We start from the raw sequence: 24,680 nt of genomic DNA on the forward strand, positions 1-24,680 counted from the left end.
AGCTCAGGCTCTTGAGTTCAAGCCTCAGTCTGGCAAAAACAAAAACATTGTTGCTGGGCTCTAGAATTTAAGGTATTTAGGAGGCGGAGCCAGCGCAAATCAGCCCCCTTTTCTGCTCCGGGAGAGAGCCCAGGTGCGCGAAGCAGCTCTGCGCACGCGCAGTCTCTATTCTACCGGACTCGAGCTTCCACAAACTACGCCCCTTTCCTCGCTCAAGGGGCGGGCCCAGGTGCGCTGTGGACGGAAGAGCCGCCACTCAGGTGCCGGCCTTCTGCGCATGCGTTCTGCAGGTGCGCCCCGCCCGGCGTCCACCTTCTAGCCACTTCCAGGCGTCCGCCATTGGCTTGGGTTTCCCCGAGCATTTGGAGGTGTGGCGCTTCTGGGCTGAGGAGGTCGCCGAGTTGTCACTGTGAGCCTAGGGTCTGTGCGCGCACCCCGCCGACCCTCTCCTCGAGCTCCGGGCCCCCAGCGCGCGTGCGCGACCGGGGTCTTCCCGCACCTGCTCGCGCGAGACCCCAACGGCCGGGCCGGCGTCCGACGCCTCCCGCGAGCGCAGCCGGGTCATGGCGCCGCTGTGTGGGCCGCGGCGGGGCCGCGCGCTGCTCGCCCTGCTGGCCTCGCTGCTCCTCTCCGGGGCCGAGGCGGCCGACGGAAACCGAGCCATCCACGGTGAGGGCCTGGTGTGGTGCGGGGGGGTGGGCGTCAGGTGGGGTCCGTGCGGGGTCGCTGGGGTGGAAATGCGGGGTCACCTTGGTGAGAGAGCCGGGACCCCGGTCTGGAGATGGAGCAGCCTTCGGGGAGAAGAGGAGGGGGTCCTGGAGCGCTCACGGAGGGCCGGGGAAATCCCCTAGGAGGAGAGCTGAGACGAGGGGTGTAGGCCCTGAAGGAATGGCGCAGGAAGGAAGTGGGGAATCTCACTGCGTACTCTTCCCGGTCGTGGAAAGTTCTGAGGCCTAAGAAAGCCCTGGAAGGCCAGGAAGCCCGGAAGGGTTGGTTTGGGGGATCTGATGATGGCTTTAGCCCCTCGGGCCCACCTCCGTGAATGACTCCTGGGAAGAATGGACTCTTTAAGAAAAGCAGGTGGTGGACAGGAGAGGCGTTTGCCAGGGCGCCGGGCGAGAAATAATTGTCTGGAACAGCTGTCTGGGCATCTTCAAATTTGCTCCAACCCTGGCTGCTCCAGACAAGAACAGCAGGTTTTGAAGAGGGCTGGCATTGATCATCTGTAGTCCTTGCTGCGTGGCAGTAGTGGCCGGCACTGGAGCCATCCCACAGGGCCAGGTTCCTGCATTCATAGTTTACACACACACACATAGAGCACACCCTTAAATAAAGAGCTCTTGCCTTTACATTAAGTGGCCAAGAGAGAAAGAAAGAAGTACAAGGACAGTGAAGATGAAGGCAGTTAGCTCAGGTGGTTGGAGGAGGGTGACACCTGATCCCTACCGGGAAGAATGGAGAAGTAGCAGCTGTGCTTAGGCCATGGTGACCAGGGAGGAACTAATGGAGCATTGTGGCTTGGAGGCCTGACAAGCTAGGTTGTGTTCTAGGGGAAAAGGGGGGGGGGGAACACAACAAAAAGCAGCCCTCAGGGATAGAGCAGGGTAAGAGAGGGACCGTGGAAGTGGAGGGCTAGAAAGTGCAGTGTGCAGGAGCATGCTGGCCCCTATCTCTGTGGGCAAAACAGATTACAGGAAGATGCATGCATCAGGCGGTTCCCTCTTGGTAACTTCTGCAAAGTGGTTAGTTTCTTCATGAAGGAGTGGAGGGGCGGGGAATAAGTTGGGGCTAGGTGCTAGTGGCTCATGCATGTAATCTTAGCTATTCAAGAGGCTGATATCTGAGGTTTGCGGTTCAAAGCCAACCCAGTTAGGAAAGTCAGTGAGGCTGATCTCCAATTAACTACTGGAGAACCAAATGGGCACTGTGGCTCAAAGTGGTAGAGTACTAACTAGCCTTGGGCAAAAAAGCTCAGGGACAGGGACAGTGTTAGGCTCCAAGTTCAAGGCCTACAACCCACCAAAGAGAGAGAGAGAGAGAGAGAGAGAGAGACAGACAGAATATGCTGGGGAAGCCAGTGGCTCAGTGGGGCTCAGCTCTCCAGGACCTGGAATCAGAAATGCACTGGTGGCTCATGATAGTAATCCTCTGAGGATTGTGATTCCAAGTCAACCTGGAAAAGCAGTGAGACCCTTATATCTGTCTGACCAACAAAAAAGCCAGAAATGGAGCTGTGGCTCAAGTAGTAGAGCCCAGGTTCTGAGTTCAATCCCAGTAACGAAAAAGAAAAGGAGGTGTTGCCATCACAAAGTGAACTAGAATACAGCCCTTCTGGACTTTTTCAGATGAAGTGATTGTGTGCCTGCAGGCACCTGCCATGTGTTCTTTAAGCTTGGTGTGTTGGTGACATGACAGGCCTTGGACGGTCACAAGGCCAGGTCTGGTGACAGAGGCCTTCTCTGTTCCTAGTGGCTCCTAGTGGCTGCAGTGGCTGGACCTACTGACCTTTCTGAAGTACAGCTATCTGGCTGGGTGAACTACTGCCCTCACTAATCTGAAGTGCTGTTTGTTTGAAAGCTTGAACAACCTCACCTAAGACTGGAAGCAGTTTTGACCCTTCCTGATTGCTTTGGTTTTCTCACCAAGCAAGGACATCCACTGAGTGCTTCTCCTGGTACCTGCAACTGCTCAGTTTTGCCAGATGTGTGTGTGGTATGGGAACAAGGAGGAAGGAGTAACTGAGGAGTGCTTATTGTGGCTGGCCATGGAACTGAATCTTCCTGGAGACCAGGGGGAGCCAGCAGATGGATGGGGCTGAGGTCCTGGAGGGAACAACCTGGGAAAATAGCGTAGATACAAAATGAGTGTAGTTGATTAAATTGCTGGTCTGAAGAGGTGTTCTGTTTATTGAGGCCAGATCTAGGTTTGACTGTGGGGTTTGGAGAGGACCAGGAGGTCTGGGAAGGGGCCCAGGATGTCCTGCCTGGGTGTGGAACTAACTAGCTGTGATAAGGGAGAGGCTGAGAACACTGATAAGAAATGGTGGTGAGGCCTTGGGATCCATGGGCTGGACACAGTGGGTGGGAACCTTCTACTCCGATGTAGTCTGCTGCTGGGGGGTGTTTGGAGAATGGTCTGAAAGCTGGAGGGCCAGGTTCTGAATAGAGAAAGGTATTGTGAGAGAGCAAAATAGATCTTGCCATGAGCTTCTGAAGAGTGAGGTAAACTGGAGTCTGAGCAGCATCCTATGCAAAGTTCACCAATGCTGGTGACTTGAGTGGCAGAAGACGTTTTATCGTGGAGCATGGCAAGCGAGCTGGCACTTGAAGCCCTGACCCCACCTTTGAAGAAAGTTGATCCTGCACTGGTGTTTTTAAATGTTCCAGTCCGCCATGAAAACTGACCCTTCCCTGGAGGCCTCAGACAAGTACAAGCGAATTGTATGGTTTCTAGAGTTGGGAGTTTTTTGTTTTTTAATGTGAAAACTTTGGTGTTTGGTTTTGAAAATGCAAATATCCAGGAAGCTAACTAAAATATCGGCCCAAATTCCCACAGAGCTTAGCACTGGTAGGCTGGGGTTAAGAGCCTCCTTGTACAAGTCCTGTACAATTACTGCCTTTTTTTTGTGGGTTACTGGGGTCTGGGCCAGAGCTCTCACTCACAGCTTGAGCCATACCTCCACATCTGGATTTTTGCTGATTAATTGGAGATAGTCCTTTGGAGCGGACACTGCTGGTAGCTTACACCTGTAATCCTAGCTACTCGGGAGACTGAGATCTGAAGATCTCGATTGGAAGTCAGCCTGGGCAGGAAAATCTGAGACTTATCTCCAGTTAACCTCCAGAAAAACAGAAGTGGCACAGTGGTTCAAAGTGGTAGAGTGCCAGTCTTGAGGGAAAGAGCTCAGAGACAGTACCCAAGCCCCACAACTGACTCTCCCCCCCGAAAAAATCATTTGGGTTTATCTGTCCAGGCTGACTTTGAGCTATGGTTTTCACATCTCAGCTTCCTGAGCATCTTAGATTCGCTTGCCTTCTATATGAGCTTTTGGTTGTAGCCTCACTTGAAGAATATGCTTCATTTAATAAAAGAGGGTAGAAGCAGGGCATTACTGACTCACACCTATACTCCTAGCTAGAGGCTGAGATCTGAGGATCACAGTTAGAAACCAGCCTGGGCAGGAAAGTTCATGAGACTCTTTAATCACCAAAAAAGCAGGCAGTAGAGCTATGGCTCAAGTGGTAGAGCACTTGCCTTGAGCAAAAGAAGCTCAGGGACAACACCTGGAGTCTGGAGTTCAGGCTCCAGACTTGCACAAAATAAATTTTAAAAAATAATAAAGCTGGGCATTGGTGGCTCACGCCTGTAATCCTATACTTAGGAGGCTGAGATCTGAGGATCGTGGTTCAAAGCCAGCCCAAAGTCCATGAGACTCTTATCTCCATTTAACCATCAGAAAGCCGGAAGTAGAGCTGTGGCGCAAGTGGTAGAATGCTAGCCTTGAGCTGAAGCACTCAGAGACAGCACCCAGTCCTAGAGTTCAAGCACCATGACCAACTAAAATAATAACTACTGACCAACTAAAATAATAACTACTACTAGTAATGTTGATAAAAGGGGGTAGGTAACACCTACTGGCACTTGAAAATAGTATAATGACTGTATGTGGCTTATTGCTGTAAAGGAGGGAACAGCTCCTTAACAGCTGCAGATAAGCATGGCTTTTTAAAAATTTCTTCCCAGGTGACAAATCCTCATATCTGGAGGACCATGAGATAAGCAATTTTTGTTCAGCCTAACTAATATTTTTCTTCAAAGTAGAACCTTGGAAGTTCCTTTAGATGTGGTTGGTCAGCTGTAGTTCCTGCTGCCAGTGGCTTTTACTGTACCTAGGGCATCAGCATGTGTGTTAATGGTTACTTGACTTTTGGTTCTCTTCATAGTTCCTGGGAATTTCCACTGGAGCTGAGCCCAGTATTGTTCATTCCAAAGCCTCCATGGGCCTGCAGGGGATCTTCAGTTTCCAAAAACCCTTGGGTTAATTTTGCAGCAAATAACCAATTAGTCCTTCCTGGTAACCCTGGTGGTCACCCCTATCCACCGATTCAGTGCTGAACTTCCTCTGGAGTTGCTGGAGGTTCCACTGAGTAGCAGTTTTCATAGTTCTTGCCCTTCACAAAATTGGGGGTGGGAGGGTGAAAGGAGGGGACGATGTTCCTGCTTACAAGGCAGTTTGAAAGGTTTATTATTTATTTAGTGCTAGCACTGTGGCACACACAAAAAAATCAGGGCCTGGATTTTCTGCTCAAGGCTGGTACCCAACCTCTTGAGTCACACCTTCACTTTTGACTCCTTGATGATTGGAGATAAGAATCTCTTGGACTTTTCTGCCCCACCTGGCTTTGAACAGCAATCCTCAGATCTCAGCCCCCTGAATAGCTAGGTTTGCAGGCATGAGCTATTGGCACCTGGCCTGAAAGCTACTTTAGAAGTAAGGTCAAGAGGGCTGGGAATATGGCCTAGTGGCAAGTGTGCTTGCCTCATATACATGAAGCCCTAGGTTCAGTTCCTCAGTACCATATATAGAGAAAAGGCCAGAAGTGGCACTGTAGCTCAAGTTGGCAGAGTGCTAGCCTTGAGCAAAAAGAAGCCAGGGACAGTGTGTGCTCAGGCCCTGAGTTCAAGCCCCAGGACTGGCAAAAAAAGAAGAGAGAAAGAAAGGTCGAGAATTTAGATATTTTGCACACAAGTTTGAGAGATCTACAGTGATAATATTTTTTTGGTGTACTAGGGATCAGATGGACCCAGGGCCTCATATTTCCTAGGCAAATGCTCTATTACTTTTGAATTCTCAGAGTCTGTTAGAGTCTAGTGTATGTTCTTAAAGAGATAAAAACAAAAACAGCTATTAACATAGATTGTGACCTTTCAAAGAATCACTCTGTAGTGCTTGTCTAGCATGCATGAAACCCTGGGTTCGATTCCTCAGTATCACATAAACAGAAAAGGCTGGAAGTGGCACTATGGCTTAAGTGGTAGAGTGTTCTCCTTGAGCAAAAGAGTTCAGGGATGGTGTACTGGTCCTAAGTTCAAGTCTCAGGACCTGCAAAAATAATTAATAAAAATTAAATAAATGGTCCTTAATTGGCAGAGGCTAACAAACCGGTGAGTTAATAGTTTCTTTCCAAGTTTATTTGTTTGTTTCAGTAGCTCCAGCTGGCCTGGACTCACTGTGTAGCCCCAGCTTGCTTGGAACTCCTGCCAAATTATTCTGGTGGGCTCTATAAGTCCAGCTACGGATGTAGATAAAGGCAGAATTTATGTTCCTGCTTTTGTTATAAATATGAAGCTTTGGTGGGTAGGTGTGGTGTGTACTGGGCTTGTGGTTTATGAAATGTAAACTTTTACATCCAAATACCTTTTATCTAAAGTGTCTAAAGAATCTGATATCTAAAACACTAAGATTTTATGACCCTTGTAATTTAAGTTGGATTTGTCATTGTGAATGTTCTTCCTTTATAAATACCTAGAGCTTACTTTAAAGCTTCTGAATTTGTCCTACGAATGACAACTTCCAGATACCAAACCTAGAAGAGACAAGTAGGAACCGACCGTACTAGTAACAGAGGATTCACACGTACAAGTATTCTTGTACCCAGAATAGGTGGGTTTACACATCACCATAAAACAAGGCCAATCATAAAGTATAAAGCAACTCTGGAATTCTGCCTGGTATAATTCAAACAGCTTTTCCAGAAAATGAGGTAGGACCACTTGAGCACAGGACATAGAGACTAGGCGTAACACAGGGCCATCTCGAAAACAAAAGTAGAACAAATACAGCCTTGAGGACCTCTCTGGTACCAGTATCTCTTCATGGACACAAAGCCTGAGATCCTCATTTCTTAGGTAAAAGACTCAAGAAGTCCAGATGGGTAACTGTTCCTACCTACCTGCCCACTGTCTGCTTCTGAACTCTATCCTGTCCCTGTGCCTAGTGCTGGCTTACGCTGAGGCATGCTTGGGTTAGTATGGTTCTATGGTTGGCTAGAGGTTGTTCTTTTGGCTTTCTCTGTTCCCTATGAGTCATATTTAGTTGGACTTAAATGTGTCAATGTTTATGTATGTATGTGCATGTGTGTGCCAGTACTGGGGCTTGAACTCAGCGTCTTGTGCTTCCTTAGCTTTTTCACTCATGGCTAGTGTTCTACCACTTCAGCCATGTCCCCACTTTTGACCTTTAGCTATTTGAAGGTAAGAGTCGTATGGACTTTCCTCTCCAGGCTGGCTTGGAACCTGGATCCTCAGATCGCAGCCTCCTGAGTAGCTAGGATTATGGCATGCACCACCAACACCTTGCATGATTATAGTATTTTACCTTGTATAGTTTTGTTTTCTTTTTTCTTTTTTTTTAATCTTTGCCAGTCCTGGGGCTTGAACTCAGGGCCTGGGCACTGTCCCTGGCTTCTTTTTGCTCAAGGCTAGCATTCTACCACTTGAGCCTGGCTTTTTCTATATATGTGGTGCTGAGGAATCAAACCCAGGGCTTCATGTATACGAGACAAGCACTCTACCACTAGGCCATATTCCCAGCCCCCATTGTATAGTTTTCTTTTAGTCTTAATTGCAAACCCTGGGAGAGCAAGGGTCCTTTCCCCATTCAGTGAACTCAACTTGCCCTGGGTAGTCATAATTCTCACTACCTTGAATCCCAGTATAACAAGAGGTTTCCCGTTCAGATATCATGGGTGCACACTGTAATAATCCCAGCTACGCTAGAAGCAGAAGCAGAAGGATCTCAAGTTTGAGATCAGCCTGGGCTACAGATTGATACTCAAACAGAAAAGAAAACAGAAAGAACCTTGCTCCCCACCCAGGTAAAATCCCTATTGAGCCAAGCGGCAATGGCTCATGCCTATAATCTTAGCTCCTCTGGAGGCTTAGATCTGAGGATCGAAGTTTATTATTTTATTTTATTATTATTATTTTTTTGACCAGTCCTGGGCCTTGCACTCAGGGACTGAGCACTGTCCCTGGCTTCTTCCCGCTCAAGGCTTAGCACTCTGCCACCTGAGCCACAGCACCCCCTCTGGCCATTTTCCGTATACGTGGTGCTGGGGAATCGAACCTAGGGCTTCATGTATGGGAGGCAAGCTCTCTTGCCACTAGGCCATATCCCCAGCCCCGAGGATCAAAGTTTAAAGCCAGCCCAGGTAGAAAAATCTTGAGACTCTTCTCTCCAGTTAACCACCAGAAAGCCAAAAGTGGTGCTGTGGCTCAACATGGTAGACCGCTAGCCTTGAGTGAAAGAGCTCAGGGACAGCGCTCAGGCCCCGAGTTCAAGCACAAAGACCAACCAAAACAAAAACAGAAAAACCTGTTGACCTTGAAGCAACAGAAGTAGTACATTCCTCAGGTTAGATTGTGACATGTAAGATACAGAGGAGAGAAAAGTGCATATGGGGGCAGTGCTAGTGGGAATGTCGTACCATGCACTTAATTTTGTTGTGAACCTAGAACTCTTAAAAATTAAAGCTAGGGGTGTAGCTCAGTGTTAGGGTGCGCGTCTGGTGGCCCAGGGCTCCATTCCCAGCACAGCAAAGTAAATGAGAAGCGGGGGAGGTGCATATGACTTAGATGGGACACACACAGTGCCCCTCTCCCTAAAAGTAGAGTCTTGCATGTATCCAAATGAAAATTTTTAGAAAGAGCTGCGTGCCAGTGGCTCATGCCAATAATCCCAGCTTCTCGAGGCTGAGGGTCAAGGTTTGAAGCCAGCCAGGGTAGGAAAGTCTACAGGAGTCTCATCTGCCTTTAACCAGTAAAATGTCCAACTGGTGGTGTGACTCAAGTAAGTAGAGTATCAAAAATGAGCAAAAAAGCTAAGATGGTACCAATACCGAAAACCAGTCATAAATAAAAGCCATCCTTTTCCTCCTTACCCATGGTCTTAGACATTTTTCTTGAACAGCACATGTAAAAATTGCCTATTTCAAATAGCTCCAAATAATCCCTTAAGTGGGTACCTCTGGTTATTTTGCCAGCACAAACAAGCCATTATGGTGAATTTTTGGATGTTGTCTGTGAACTTAAGCCCTTTTGTGGGTGTAGTGGTAATGCCCTCTATTCTTTGTAACTCTAAATAACTACACAGATTTCTGGTGTGTTTGGGACAGAGGATGTCTGTAGCCCCTCCTGCTTTTTAGTCTAAAATATGATTTGAAGATATTTTCCCTCAGGACTGTAGGTGGTTTGAAGAGAGGCATGGAGATACCCTTAGCAGTGAATCAGTGCACAGCAGCGTTTCATGCCCCAGGACATACCTGAGGATGGAGGAATTGGCTGCTGGAAGGAGGCGAGTGACCCTGGCAGTCCGCACCACAGACTCTTGACTCCACACATGAGAAGAGCCAAGTTCCAGGATGGAAGCTCAGAACAGTGTGTTCTACACATTATTTTTTCTAAAGGAGGAATTGGTAGACTAGCATGTAGTTGCACCTGCATGTGGCCCCCGAGCTAGAAATACTCAGATTTATGAACAAAATCCAAGGAGTATTTTGACACAAAGATTGGAGGAAATGAAGTTTTAGTGTCTATAAGTGGTTTCGTGGGAGAGCAGCCATCGTCACACATTTCTTCATGCTGTGGTAACAGAAGAGTGGAGACCTCACCTAGAAAGTTGTGGTGCGGGCCGTTTTCCATACACATGGTTTCAGTTAAGCTCTGGCTCCATGTGAGTCACCACGCATGTATGCCCGCACCATCCATTAGCTGGGAGTACTTCCAGTCTGCTGCCTGTCTGCAGGGCTGGGTAATTATGCTCCCACCCACCCCTGGGGTCATGGACTCAGCTGAGCTTGAGATGGTGGCCTTTTTGTCCCTACCATAAATTTATGTGACAGTACAAAAATGAGTATTGCGGGAACTGGCCAGAACTGGACCAAAATGAAGCCCAGGAAAAACACGGTAGCCTGGCAATGTATTCCAGCCCAGTGCTACCAGTGGAGGAAGAGGCTGGCTATGATACAAGGGAACTCCTGTCACTCTTCCCAGAAACTAGGAAGATGCTGTGGCTCCTGGTGACGTCTCAGGGCAAGTAATGCCAGCAGGAACCTCAGTGGTAAATAAAGCAGCTCAGAGCATGTTGGAGAGGTTGAGAGCCAAGGATGGCTGCTTGCTTAGGATGGCTGCTGGAAGCCCATCCAGCCCTGTAAAGGAAGGGGTCAGAGTGGCCTCACATTGAGTCATGATGAAAGGGCCGTGAGCACTGCAAAGAAATGATTAAACACTACATTTTCAGTATTGCCCAGGTCTTAACTTGAAGTGTGTTAAATGAATCCTTTCTTTACGTTTAAAATCAGCGAGTTTTGTTTTGTTTTAGAAACAATCTTGCTATATATAGCCAGCTGGGATTGGTCTCCAATATGAGAACCTCCTGCCTCAGTCTCTGGATTACAGGCCTTACCATACTAGACTTGCTCTCTACCTCTTGAGCAATGCCCCCAGGAGAAGTTGTAAGTGAATACAATGCATCTTGATCAATGTCACCCCTTTTATCATTCTCCCTCTTTCCTCCCACCCTCATCTTGTTTTTGAGACAAAGTCTTTATGTAGCTCAGATCAGCCTCTAACTCACAATCCTTCAATCTTCCTCCACCTGTTAATTCAGGCAAAAAGTTCCTGCGATCCCATCTCAAGAAGAAAAGGTGGGTGTTGTGGTATGCTTCTACCATCCTAGATGAGAAAACATAACTAGGATCATGGTCCAAGCTGGCCTGGACAAAAATTGAGACCCATTTAAAAATAAAGCAAAAAGGCCTGGAAATGTGGCTCAAGTGGTAGAGTGGCTGTATAAGTATGGTGATCTGAGTTCAAACCCTAGTTCTGCTTTAAAAAAAATTATAGCCAGGTGCTGGTGGCTCATACCTGTAATCCTAGCTCAGGAGGCTGAGATAGGATCATAGATCAGAGCAAGTCTGGGAACAAAAGTCTGTGAGACTTTTCTCTCCAATTAACCACCAGAAAACCTGAAGTTGAGCAGTGACTCAAAATGGTCTAGAGAGTTAGCCTTGAGCAAAAGAGCTCAGAGATAGTGCCCAGGCCCTGAGTTCAAGCCCCATGACTGATGCTCCCCCACCAAAAAAAAAGTTAAGGATCTCCATGGTAGAGTACTTGCTTAGCATGTGTAGGATTCTGTTCCCTGCACCACTCCTTATCCTCCAAAAGTAAACGTCTGAAGGACATAAAAACAGGAACAGAATACCAAGTGCCAGGTGAGTGCTAATTTGGAGGAGACGGCAGGAGGGTTAAAGTGATATACATACAGAGGATTTCAGGTCTGTCCATTGTAAACTTTACTTTCAAAGTAGTCACAGGGGCCATTATACATTTTTCAAGAGTGATTATTTGCTGTCTAATACCCATAATGGCAGAGCCTGAAGTTTCTCTATTGTCCTTGTTAGAAGGTGACAGCAAACCTGTCAGTGCAGCTGGTGGTAGAGGGAAGAGAGCTGGTTGTTAAACCTCCAGTGACCCAAGAACTCGAGAAACCTGTTGCCCACACCCACAGACCGGCTCTTCACAATGTCAGTTCAAATGCCTGACTGGATTTTGTACCGTAGGTTCATATTTCAGATAATGGACAGTTTTAACCATTTCCAGTTCTAAAAGCAAATAACATTTATGACATTTTAAGGCGAATGCATGGGAATTAATTCTCTTCAGCGTTTTTCTAGGTTATCTGTTTTGAAACTTCATAGAATGTTCTTAGTTTTGTTTCTTGGCATTTGTGAATAAAGCAGTGGGATTGAGGGGAGGGGTGCATACGTAGAAGAAAGAGAGAACCATTGTTGTTTGTGACTGCTGAGGAAAACCAACAATGACAGAAAAGGACTTGACACCTACCTTTCAGGAGCAGTAATAGACATACTCATTAAGGAATAACTTCCTGGGGCTGGGAATATGGCCCAGTGGCAAGAGCACTTGCCTCATATACATAAAGCCCTAGGTTCGATTCCTCAGCACCACATATATAGAAAAGGCCAGAAGTGGTGCTGTGGCTCAAGTGGCAGAGTGCTATCCTTGAGCAAAAAAGAAGCCAGAGACAGTGCTCAGGCCCTGAGTTCAAGCCCCAGGACTGGCAAAAAAAAAAAAAAAAAAAAGGAATAACTTCCTGAAGGCATTTCCAATCACAACCCCCAGCTGTGGTCAGTGCTTTGGGTCTGTTGTGGTCAGTGACCCTGTAATGGAAGTGTGAGGGAAAGCAGTCCTAGTGGAGTCCTGAAGGGGGTGGCCCCTGGCAAGCCCTCAGGCGTTGGTAGAGTCTCAGGAATTGTTTGGCTTTAGGAAACTCAGTTTTGTATTTCTCCCTACTCACTGCTTGTTGAGGTGGACTTTTCTGACCTTCTGAAGGGTTCTGGCATTGGCTCCTAAGTTCCTTGAGAGGTCAGGTGGCTTCAGATCCTGGCCCTGCTGCTTGCCTGGGTTTAGCCACCCCAATCCTGACAGTAGTTGTTAACTTTGTGACCATTAGAAGTCGTGTGCACCATAGACCTCCTGTCAGTCTTGAGGGAGGCAGGAGGTGGAGTGGAGGTCAGGAAATAAGCAAATGCTTTGCATTTTGATCTGAATCTGCCATAGTGTGTGTTTGTTTGGGTTTGGTTTTTTTTGCCAATTTTGGGGGCTTGAACTTAGGGCCTGGGCTCTACCACTTGAGCCACAGTGCCACTTCTGGCCTTTTCTGTTTATGTGGTACTGAGAATCGAGCCCAGGGCTTCACGCATGTTAAGCAAGCACTCTACGGCTAAGCCACATTCACAGCCCTGTGTTTTTGTTTCTTTTTGGTGGGTCCTGGGGCTTGAACTCAAGGCTTGGATGCTCGCTGTCCCTGCCTGACTGCTTTTGCTCAAGGCTCTACCACTTTGAGCCACAGTGCTACTTCGGTTTCCTGGTAGTTAATTGGAGATAAGAGTCTCACAGGGACTTTTCTGCCTGGACTGGCTTAGAACCACAATCCTCAGATCTCAGTTGACTGAGTAGCTAGGATTACAGACGTGACCTCCCAGCACCTGACTTGCCATCAAATTTTAATTTTAAAAAATGGAAGAAGAGGGCTTGGAATATGGCCTAGTGGCAAGAGTGCATGCCTTGTATACATGAAGCCCTAGGTTCGATTCCTCAGCACCACATATTTAGCCAGAAGCGGTGCTGTGGCTCAAGTGGCAGAGTGCTAAAAGTCTTTTGTGGTGTTCTTTTTGTTTTTTTCTGCCAGTCCTTGAACTCAAGGATTGGGCACTGTCCCTGAGCTTCTTTTGCACATTCTCAGCTTTTAAAACTTTTGGAGAACACAAATAAATGCCTTGGTGTTTGTGGTGGAGTGAAAACTGGTTCTTATTTTTTTTGCTAGTCCTGGGGACTGAACTCAGGGCCTGAGCACTGTCCCTGGCTTCTTTTTGCTCAAGGCTAGCACTCTACCACGTGAGCCACAGCACCACTTCCAGCTTTTTCCATTTATGTGGTGCTGAGGAATCAAACCCAGGGCTTCATGTCTATGAAGCAAGCACTGTACCACTAGGCCATATTCCCAGCCCCTGAGAACTGGTTCTTTTTTTTTTATGTATCTTATTTTTTTAATTTATTTATTAATTGAACACAAATTTTTTTGACAAGGTGTTGTGCAAAAAGGGTACAGTTATGTAGTAGGGCAGTGTGTACATTTCTTGTGATATCTTACACCCTGCTTTTCTTTCCCTTCTCTAGGTCAGGTAGACATATATACAATATACAATGTATCAAGAACATATACAGTAGCCACGTGGCCAAGCCCAAGAAAATTCACCTAGGGCTTTAAATGTAATGTTGATATTAGACAATATGTCGACAGTAGTCTTATATGAACGTACATACATAGCTTTTGAGCTATTGTATTCCACTGAGAGGTCGATTTTTGACCTTTATATGTTGAGTAGTTGTTTGGTTTTAGTTACATACTGTTGGGTCGCTGCCCCAATCCTGTGGGAAATACCATTTGACAAGCAGTTTTTGGTTTCACAGACCTGGTCTCTACTGTCTCTCCATCTCCCTTTCTTAACAGTCATGTATCAGGGAGATCATGCCCTTTTGTTTTCTGTGTTCTAGGCTTGTCTCGCTCAACATTATTTGTTCGAGTTCTGACCATTTCCCTGCGAATAACAATATTTCACCATTCCTAATTGCTATGTAGTATTCCATTGTGTAAAGGTACCATATTTTTTGGATCCATTCATCTGTGGAGGGGCATCTGGGTTGTTTCCATATTTTGGCTATTGTGAATTGTGCCACGATAAACATGGAAGTACAAATGTCTTTTTGATATCTTGGGACTTGCTGTTTAGGATAGATGCCTAGGAGTGGTATGGCCGGGTCATAGGGTAGGTCTATATTGAGCTTTTTGAGAAACCTCCATACTGTTCTCCACAGTGGTTGTACTAATTTGCACTCCCACCAACAATGGAGAAGGGTTCCTCTTTCCCCGCACCCCCTCCAGCATTTGTTGTTGCCTGAGTTCAGAGTATAGGCCATTCTAACTGGAGTGAGGTGGTATCTCAGGGTTGTTTTTATTTGCATTTCCTTTACTACCAGGGATGTTGAACATTTCCTCATATGTTTCTTTGCCATTTTTATTTCTTCTCTTGTGAAGTCTCTCTTTAGATCCTTTGCCCATTTCCTAATTGGTTTATTGGGGTTGGAGGGGCTTAGTTTTTTGAGTTCTCTGTAGATGACAGATATTAGGCCTTTGTCTGTTGCTGTGCTGGTAAAGATCCTTTCCCATATGGTTGGCTGTCTTTCTGTTTTGGTGGCTATGTCCTTAGCTGTGCAGAAACTTTTTAATTTGTAGTAGTCCCATTTGTCGAGTCTCTCCCCTATTGTGCCCCTGGGACTATATTCAGGAAGTTCCTTCCTGTGCCTATAAGTTCTAGCGTCTTTCCCTACTCTGTCCTTCAGTAGTTTCAAGGATTCAGGTCTGATATTGAGGTCCTTGATCCATTTTGAGTTGATCTTGGTGCATGGTGATAGGCTTGGGTCTACTTTGAGTTTTCTGCATATAGCTGCCCAGTTGAGAACTGGTTCTTGAAGGCACATGCTTCCTAGGAAGCACACTGACACCAAAACATCCCCTCCATGACCTCAGTTCTCAAGCTGGAGGACAAAGTTTCATACCACACATCTTAGGAACAATTTAGGGCAAGCATATAACCTCTCTATTCTGTGACAAGTTCTCTCCTGTACTTGAGCAGGATCTCTGTCTCCGTTCACTCTAGTTTGAGTCAAATCCCAGTTAAAAAAAAAATAGGATGGGGCCTGGGAAAATGGTGTAGTGGTAGAGTTCTTGCCTAGCACACATGAAGCCCTGGTTTGGTTCTTCAGTACCACATAAAAAAGGCTGTGGCTCAAGAGGTAGAGTGCTATCCTTTAGCTAAAAGAAGCCAGGAACAGTGCACAGGCCTTAAGTTCTAAGCTCCGGACTGGCAAAAAAAAAGTTTTTGTTTTCAATGTAGTAATTGTCAACTATACACAAAGCCGTGAGAACAATTTTATGGCCCCCGTGTGCTGTTCAGATAGTATCATCTTATCTCATACACAGTTACCAGTCCACATTTTCTCTTAGCCCAGACACTTCAGATTCACAATGACAGCGAAGTCCTCCTCCACCTAGCAGCCTTAAAGGGGCTGCTTGAACCTAAGCTATGAAGCTAATGGGAAACAAGTCCAAGCAGATGTGAGCACAGAACACTCCCAGACAGGCCCATCAGACCTGAGGCTGAGGTGCCAGCACTTTAATCTCAGCTTGGGGGAGCATGGGATGAGGGTGGGGCTGTCACTGCTTCTGCTCTCCCCAGGAGGGTCCTGTTCATCTTGTCTCTTGATTAGGCTGATTAGCAACGCCTCCTCCAGCAGTTGATGGCTTAGGCCAAATCCCACCTCCAGCAGTCTGTTTACTCTGGGCCTGGTTGATCCTATGTTTTGTGGCCTTTGGCACATTGTCAAAAATTTCTGGCACAGGTGTGCACCATCTGGTTCTGGTTGATGCTTTCCAGGCAAAACGTGCCCTGGGTATTTTATTTACTTATTTATTTGTATAGACAGGGTCTTATTTTATGTTGCTCAGGCTGACCTTGAACTCCTCGGGTCAGATGGTCCTCCTACTTCTCCCACCGTAGTACCTAGGAATAGGGCATGGACCATTGTACCTGGCCCTTATTATTACTTTTAATTATTGTACCATAAAATCTTATTTTAAGTATATTCCTTTATACATCTTACAGAATTGTGCTTCTGTCACAGCAGTGCAAGTTTAGAACGTTTCCATCATCCTCCAAAGGCCCCCGTGTCCATTTGCAGTTACTTTCCATCCCCACTGTCAGCCCCAGGTGTCCACTCACCCACTTCCTGTCTCAGGTCATGTATGATTTCATCCTTGTGAAACACCTAAACAAGGAGTGTTTTAACTACTGACCTCATGGATGGTTGCTTTCACATGAAAGCTTGCTGCTTCAGAATGTCTCCTCTACCTCCTCCCCTCTTGTCTTCTTCCCTCTCTTGTCTTTCTCTCCCTCCCCTTCAGTTGTTTAAGACAGGGCTATATAGGCTGGCCTTGAACTCTCATTCTCCTACTTTAGTCTCTGAAGTGCTGGGATACATAAGTGCCCCACTCTGCCCTGCAGGATATACAGAATGTCTTTTCTGCTGGGCTTACTGATAAGTGTGGGAGTGTATAGGTTGTTTTGCATAGTAGCAATCTTTTTGCATAATGGATTGTAGTTTTGAGAATCTCAACACCCAATTTCATACTCATTGCCAACAGAAACACAAACCATGCCCTGTGTGTGTCCAAGATTATTCCTAGTCAATGAAATAAACTTAACAATGACTTCTGCTTTGTCTTTCAGACTCTTGCCTGGTCTCCAAGGCGGTGGGGCGGTGCCGGGCCTCCATCCCCAGGTGGTGGTACAATGTCACTGATGGGTCCTGCCACCCATTTGTGTATGGAGGCTGCGAGGGCAATGACAATAATTTCCTGAGCAAGGAGGAATGTCTTGAGAAATGTGCTGGCGTCACAGGTAAGATGGAGATCTGGGAAGGAGTTTGTGGAACATGGCTGCCACCTGTGCTGGATTCGGAAACAGAAGGAGTAGGTTCAGTGTGTAGGTCCTGATGGCCACACAGCACTTTCACAGCATGTCTGCAGGAAGATGGAGACACCATCTCTTCTAACCTTTCCCCTCCACATACACCGGTGAGCACGGATGCCACACCAGCCCAGCTGGGGAGACCGTGGTCTCCTGATGCTCTTGCACAGGCAGCCCCCTGCTCCTGGGTTATCTGTATCCAGAGGTACAATAGGACAGATGAACCGAAAAGCTCTCAGAGCGGCTGGCCTCAGCATGGGACTACAGCTTTTCTGTTTTTGTCTTGTGGTACTGGGGATTGAACCTAGAGCCTTGCAGGTTGTACCTGAGCTAAGCATGCCCCTAGCCCTCATGCAGTGTTTCTTGCTATTGTAGGGGGCGGGGGCAGGAAAGGCATGAGTGCACTGGTACTGGGGCTTGAACTCAGGGCCTAGATGCAGTTCCTTAGCTTTTTCATTCAAAGCTGGCACTCTACTTCTTTTTGGTGGTTAATTAGACATATGTCTTAGGCTTTCCTGCCTGAGCTGGCTTTGATCCTTGATTCCCTCAGATCTCAGCTCCTGAATAGCTGGGATTGCATGTGTAAGCCACTACCTGGCCTCCCAACCCCTCCTCCCCCCATTTTGGCTCTATGCTGGTTAGAGGTGTACATTGTCGGTCTGTTCACTCTCCTGGCTTTGCACTCTGAAGTCAGGTCACATGAACTCATTTAAATTGTATGAAAGAGAGGACAATATAGCCACCTTCCTGTGGCCTCAAGTCTATGGCACAGTGGTCACAAGAGGCTGGCAGTTACCCAGTGCCTGAAGGAGCAGCCTGCCTGTCCTTTGGTAAGAGTTTGAAGAGCTGAGAGGCAGGTATGACTGTGTACAAGCCAGCCCTCCACCCTTTGGGTGGCAACTAGTATTAATATCAGAAGAAAGATGACATCTGAAGAAAGCATAACTTCTGTTTCTCATCATCAACTATGAGCAGCTTTTCTCTGCTCTCATCCTCCCAGGAAGAGGGTTGAAGTGTTGAGGACCGGAGCATGAGACAATGGACCCAAGGCAGGTTCAACATCTCCCAGGAGGTGGGCCAGAGTGCAGGCCAGCCACAAAGGCCAGGAAACTCTTTTGTGGGTGTGGGCATTGACAGCCTGGGGGAGAGCTGAAATTGCTGAGCTCCTAGTCCTTGCAGTGTGCTGTGTGGCATATTCTCTTCTAGACAGACAAGCTCTCCTGTGGGAGGACACTGACTTATTAATTTATAATGAGAAGCAGAACCACCCAGGGGACCAGCCACGGCCCAGTGCCACCACTATAGGCCATGTGGGCCAGATTGCTGGGGGATGCTTGGTGGAGACGGAAGATCTGGTCTGTAAAGTTCCTGTTGAACCACATCAGGTCAGGCCAGCCAGGCATCTCTGAATAAGGCCTCCTGGGACTTGCACAGAGCCAGCCTCTCTGCCACCCCCTTAGCTCATGGAGATCGATACACATCCTGCGCTGGGGCAGTGGCAGGCAGCTAAAGTCTTAACTACTCAGGAGTTGGGGCAAGACAACTAACAGGAGGATTCCTTGAGCCCAGGAGTTAGAAGCCAGCGTGGGCAACATAGGGAAACTCTGTCTCAAATAAACTTAAAAAGAAACACATGTGGGGCCGGGAATTTGGCCTAGTTGTAGAGTGCCTGCCTAGCATGCATGAAGCCCTGAGTTCAATTCCTCAGTACCACAGACATAGAAAAAGCCAGATGTGGTACTGTGCCTCAAGTGGTAGAATGCTAGCTTTGAGTAAAGAAAAATAAGTGCTCAAGAACAGTGCTCAGGCCCTGAGTTCAAGCCCCAGGATTGGCAAAAAGGAAAAAAAAGAAAAAACATATACTTCATAAAACTGAAGAATATAAACTTTTTTTTTTATTATACAATGTACCTTGATCAAATTTACTCATCAATCACTATCTCATTCTTCTTTCCCCTTTTTAAAATTCATGCTTTAAAAAAAAATTTATTGGGGCTGGGGATATGGCCTAGTGGCAAGAGTGCTTGCCTCGTATACATGAGGCCCTGGGTTCGATTCCCCAGCACCACATATACAGAAAATGGCCAGAAGTGGCGCTGTGGCTCAAGTGGCAGAGTGCTAGCCTTGAGCAAGAAGAAGCCAGGGACAGTGCTCAGGCCCTGAGTCCAAGCCCCAGGACTGGCAAAAAAAAAAAAAAAAAAAAAAAATATATATATATATATATATATATATATATATATATTAAAAGATCTTACTATATTGTTCCGGCTATTCTCAAACTTGTGGGTTCAAAGTAATCCTTTTACCTCAGCCTCTCAAATAGCAGGTGATATAGGGATGTACTATCATGCCCAGTGCCATTTTAACCATTTTAAGTATAATTCAGAGATATTAGGTACTTTTACACTGTTGTTTTCCTCTTTAACATTTTAATTCTAAGTAAGTCAATATAATTAAACATGATTTGGCCCTGGAAACCCTCTGGCTTAAAGAATAAGAATTCCTGTGGCTGGGAATATGGTCTAGTAGTAAAGTGCTCATCTCATATACATGAAGCCCTGGGTTCGATTCCTCAGCACCACGTATATAGAAAAAGCCGGAAGTGGCGCTGTGGCTCAAGTGGCAGAGTGCTAGCCTTGAGCAAAAAGAAGCCAGGGACAGTGCTCAGGCCATGAGTTCAAGCCCCAGGACTCGCACAAAAACAAAACCAAAGAATAAGAATTCCCAAGCCAGGTACCAGTAGCTCAGGCCTGTAATACTAGCTACTCAGGAGGTTGAGATCTGAGGATTGAGGTTTGAAGCCAGCCCAGGCAGGAGGAAAGTCCGTGAGACTCTCATCTCCAATAAACTACCCTGAAAAAAATCTAGAAGTGGTACAAAGCTATATGGTGTAAACCAACTGTACAACTTCTGGGGGGGGGGAGGGAGTTGGGGAGGGAGGAGGCAGGGAAGGGGGAAATGAGGGAGGAGGTAACAAGTTGGGTAAGAAATGTACTCACTGCCTTACATATGAAACTAACCCCTCTGTACTTCACTTTGACAATAAAGAAACAAAACCTAGAAGTGGAGCTGTGGCTCTAGTAATAGAGCCTTGAGTAAAAGATGCTCAGGGGCAGTACCCAGGCCTTGAGTTAAAGTCCCAGGACTGACACACACAAAAAAAGAATTCCCTGCAGCTGACTTCAAATTGAATCCTTGGCTATGGTCTTAGTTGGTGTCTGTTCCTCATTTCCATGTTGAAGTAGGCTTGTGGTCCCCCATGTAGTTCAAGTTCTCACAGAAAGAAGAAATGGGAGTTGATGGAAAGCCACACAGGACCCACCCTGACCCAGTGGTCTGCTAGTGTTGTCTTCCAGGTAGCTCTGGAGGTCACTGTCTCACTGTGTGGTCCCCTTGTCCCTTGCAGAAAATGCTGTCCGCCATGATGCCAGCAAGAATGGAGCAGACTCCCCTGTCCCGAGTGGTAAGTTCTTCCAAAGACCTAGGGTAGAATGCAGCCTGCCCAGTGGCCCTGTGCAGGGACACTTGTCATTTGGGAAGTGTAAAAGCTGTCTTCTGTCTGCTGGCTCAGAATGGGTAAACAAGGCGCTGCCTGGGCAGCCAGTTTCTGGCTCGAGTTCTGGCACTGGGGAGCCTTTTCCCTGTCCAACTGGCAGGAGGTGCTCCAACTGTGGCAGTGCCCACCTGCTGCCTCAGCCCCGCTTGCTGCATACTCTCTACTGTTGCCTGTTGTCTTTGTCTTGTGGTCTTCTTGTGGTCTCTGCTGAAAGTCTGTCCTGCTACCCCTCCTGTCACTGCAGTCCTTCATCTCGAGCTTTGTGTTAGCTTGCTTTGTAGTGCTCTCAGCAGCTGCCCCGCTCCTTCTTTATGCTTAAGGGACTCTGCGGCAGGAGCCTGGGTGAGTGCACCCTGAGCTAGGCCCAGCAGAGCCCTGCCCTCCCCTGCCCTGCCCTGCCCTGCCCTGCCCTGGAGGGGGGGACTCCACCCTACCCCCTTCAGTGTCCAAGTAGCCCCTGATAGCGAGGTTGTAGTCTGGGCGCACCCACTCTATTACCAGTTCAGAGGCTGCTAGGGGTCAACCGGCCTCCTGAATGCCAGTGTTAGAGCTACTTTCTGGTTTACTGTGCCAGGAATCCAGGTCCCAGTCCCCTGTTCACTCTTGCTGGTTTGTCCAAGGTCCAAGCCTTGGCATGGTAACTGTGGTTTCATACCGTTTCAGAAGGGATTTGCCAGAAGATGGAAATTCCTGTCTCTTATCCAAGGGATAGATAAGAGCAGCTTGTGATGACACTGAAAATGGTGGTGGGGTGGCTCCCAGTCAATGCAAAGTTGTGGACAGCTGCCCCTGTGGTTACTGGAGGCCATCAGGCTGGGGAGGTGGTGTATCCATGCCCTCTCTGAGGCAACCCTATGTCCATGCTCCTACCGTAGCCCTGTGAAGACATGTCTAGTGTCTGTCACAGCTCTCTGACACCGGTATTTGTGTTTCAGTCCCCAGAAGAGAGGATTCCAATGACCTTTCTGGCAATAACTTCAACTATGAAGGTAGATCTTTAAATATGTTTTTTTTAAAAAACAGTGTTGGTGGTAAAGTGCTCGCCTTGTATACATACATGAAGCCCTGGGTTTGATTCCTCAGCACCACATAATATAGAAAAAGCCGGAAGTGGCTCTGTGGCTCAAGTGGTAGAGTGCTAGGCTTGGGCAAAAAGAAGCCAGGGACAGTGCCCAGACCCTGAGTTCAAGCCCTAGGACTGGCAAAAAAAAAACAAAACAAACAAATAAAACCAGGTTTGGGGAGTGGGGGTAGTTAGAGCTGGCTTCCCAAGTGCTTGCTGTCTGGTGTTCGGGTTGCAGGTAACAGGCCTCAGTGGGTGGCGGGAAGCTGACTACCACTGGAGAAGACTCTAGTCGGGCAGCCTGGTGTGTGCGCCCTGATTTACCCAGGCCCACCTCTCGGCAGCGGTGTGGCTGTGGGCACCTTATTGCCACAAGACCTCCTGGTTCTGTAGGGTTCTGGGATGGGTCACATAGGCCGAACAGTACAGACCCCTGGTGTGCAGTCATGGCTGCCCAGAAAGCACCTGGAAATGCAGGCTGGTGGAGGGGAAGTAGGTCTCCATTGGCTGCGGCCCCCTGCTCCAATGCATGGGGCTCAGCTCCCCCTCCCCTGGGACTTGCTCATTGCTGCTCCTCAGGCACTCTTCTTGTTCTTGTTCCCAGAATATTGTGCAGCTAAGGCCTTCACAGGACCTTGCCGGGCTGCCTTCCCACGCTGGTACTTTGATTCTGAGAAGAATTCCTGTGATAAGTTCATCTATGGTGGTTGCCGGGGCAACAAGAACAGCTACCTCTCCCAGGAGGCCTGTATGCAGCGCTGCTTTGGTGAGTGGGTGACCCTGAACCCCACAACCCCAAGCCCTTTCCTATCCCTTAGAATCAGAGCCTGGCTGGTGCTGTCCTTTGGACTCCAAAGGGCCTCGGAGGCCCTGGAAAGGTTGAAATGTCAGGAAAAGAGAAAAGCTTGAGTGAAGGCCTCAAGGATGAGGCAGAACCTGAGGGGGCTCAGCAGTGGGGAGGAGGCAGACCTCTCAAGGGGATGTGTTTTCTTCCAGGCAAACAGATGTATCCTGTCCTGACTCCTGGCAGCAAAGGTAAGTACTTCTTACCCCCTCCTCTTACCGTCTGCCTGCTGCCCGCTTTCTTTGACTCAGTTCTATTCAGGCATGTTTTCTGCAGGCCCAGGTTGTCTTTATCTTTTAACTACAAGTGGATTTGTGGTAGAGAATGGACAGACAACTTGGAGCATGTGGTGGATGATTGTCCCACCACTGCCCCGTCACACTGTACACGGGTGGGGAGTTGTGAGTTAGGAATTCCCCCACAGTCTCACCTAGGCCTGGTATGGCTGGAGACAGGCCCTCCCTAGGAGGTCTGTGGATGTGGGTGCCTAAGCCTAAGGCTGGCCTGCTGTAGGGAACTTTGCTGCTGTGGGGTATAAAGAGTTGGTCATGGGTGGCAGAAAGTTGGAGCTCAGGCCCCAAACAATGTGGCCTGAGGAGGCCATTTTCTCTCATTGGCATTTCTGAGCCTGACCCCTGCCTTACTGGTCTGGCCTCTTTTTTGACCTGTTCTCCTGCCTAGGAGCTAATACGTGGCCTTGCAAGTCTTCCTTGTTCTAGAAGCTGGAACTTGTCTTCCCAGGCTGGGGGTGGAGCTGGCCAGAGAATAGCCCCAGAGCTTCTGAGTTGTGCAGTGTGGAGGAAGGGAGCCAGTACCGGCCCAGGAGAGTCACAGGAAAGTCACACGGCTCAGGAAGAAAGCATCCTAACTGACCAGTAGGACCACAGTGGGACAGTTAGTACACCAGGGACCCTCCTTCCACCCTCGCTTCCTCCATTCTCTGTTGCTAGACACCATGCCTTTGGGGTTTTACACTTATATTCCACCCCCACAAAGTCAGCATTTTGCACCTGTGTTTTCTTGGCCTGGAACTCCCTTACAGAACTACTGTGAGAGGTTATTGGGATTATGAGTGGACATGCTTTTTTAATTTTTGGTGTCAGTTCTGGCGCTCTCACATTATGCTCAAGCCTCGTGTTCTACCGCTTGAGTAACACCTCTGCTCCTGGCCTGCTGGCCCTCGCTGGCTGCTGCCTCCTCCCCTCACCTGTCCCCTCTGGTCCCCAGCTGTGGTTCTGGTGGGACTGTTTGTGATGGTCCTGATCGTTCTCCTGGGAGCCTCTGTCGTCTGCCTGATCCGGCTGGCAAGGAGGAGGCAGGAGCAAGCCCTCGAAGCCATCTGGAACTCCGCAGATGACAAGGAGCAGCTGGTGAAGAACACAGTCGTCCTGTGAAGGCTTTGCCACCAGGGGAGCGGGGTGGGTTGGGGGAGTGTGCTTCTAAATAGAGTGATTGCTAGTAACTGTGAGATCATTAGGGCTTTGCTGTATGTGACCCAGGCGGGCAGGCCAGCAGAGAAGGCTCATGCCAGTCCTGGTGGCTTTGCTGGAGGCCGATTCACCGCCCTGGTGGCTGCTCTCCTCTGGGTAGAGAGCCCCAGCATCTCCTTTCTCATCCCAGCAGTGGTCACCGTAGTTTGCTTTGTTCATTTGTTTGAGTTGTGTTTTGCTTTGTTTTTTTAAAGTAGAAACAAGGATTTTTTTTTATTAGGATTCTGAAAGGAAGAGAGCTACAAGTTTAATAAAAAAAGGTCCTTTTAAACTAAGTTCTAGCATGTGGTTTCTCCTTTCATGGTACTAATTTATAATCTAGCAAGATGATCTCAGGACACTGTATCATGGCCCTGGAGAAGCGTCTTCTGCATCTTGATGGTATGCCCATGCCAAGCGCACTCAGCCTTGCCACCCGAGGGCAAACCCAACAGATCTTCCCTGCCTTCTTCAGGCTTCATTGCATCTCTTGTGTGCCCGTGCTGAGACAGGACAGCGCAGTGGCTGAATGGGGCTGGCTCCAGGGTAGGCTCGGTCCTGCTTCCCATCTACGAGTGTC

At 47.8% G+C, this 24,680-nt stretch overlaps 1 protein-coding gene across 1 annotated transcript; it reads left to right on the forward strand.

Moving 5' to 3' along the window:
- The first annotated feature begins 420 nt into the window (after positions 1 to 420).
- On the forward strand, positions 421 to 24,385 carry Spint2 (serine peptidase inhibitor, Kunitz type 2). The gene is made up of 7 exons (XM_048368653.1): positions 421 to 669; positions 16,929 to 17,099; positions 20,575 to 20,631; positions 21,660 to 21,713; positions 22,392 to 22,553; positions 22,784 to 22,822; positions 23,859 to 24,385. Exons 1-7 carry the CDS (start codon positions 564 to 566, stop codon positions 24,023 to 24,025), a joined length of 756 nt encoding a protein of 251 aa, XP_048224610.1. The 5' UTR covers positions 421 to 563; the 3' UTR covers positions 24,026 to 24,385.
- The last annotated feature ends 295 nt before the right edge of the window (positions 24,386 to 24,680 follow it).

Source organism: Perognathus longimembris, chromosome 20 (assembly GCF_023159225.1).
Source record: "Perognathus longimembris pacificus isolate PPM17 chromosome 20, ASM2315922v1, whole genome shotgun sequence".
Classification (NCBI taxonomy): domain Eukaryota; kingdom Metazoa; phylum Chordata; class Mammalia; order Rodentia; family Heteromyidae; genus Perognathus; species Perognathus longimembris.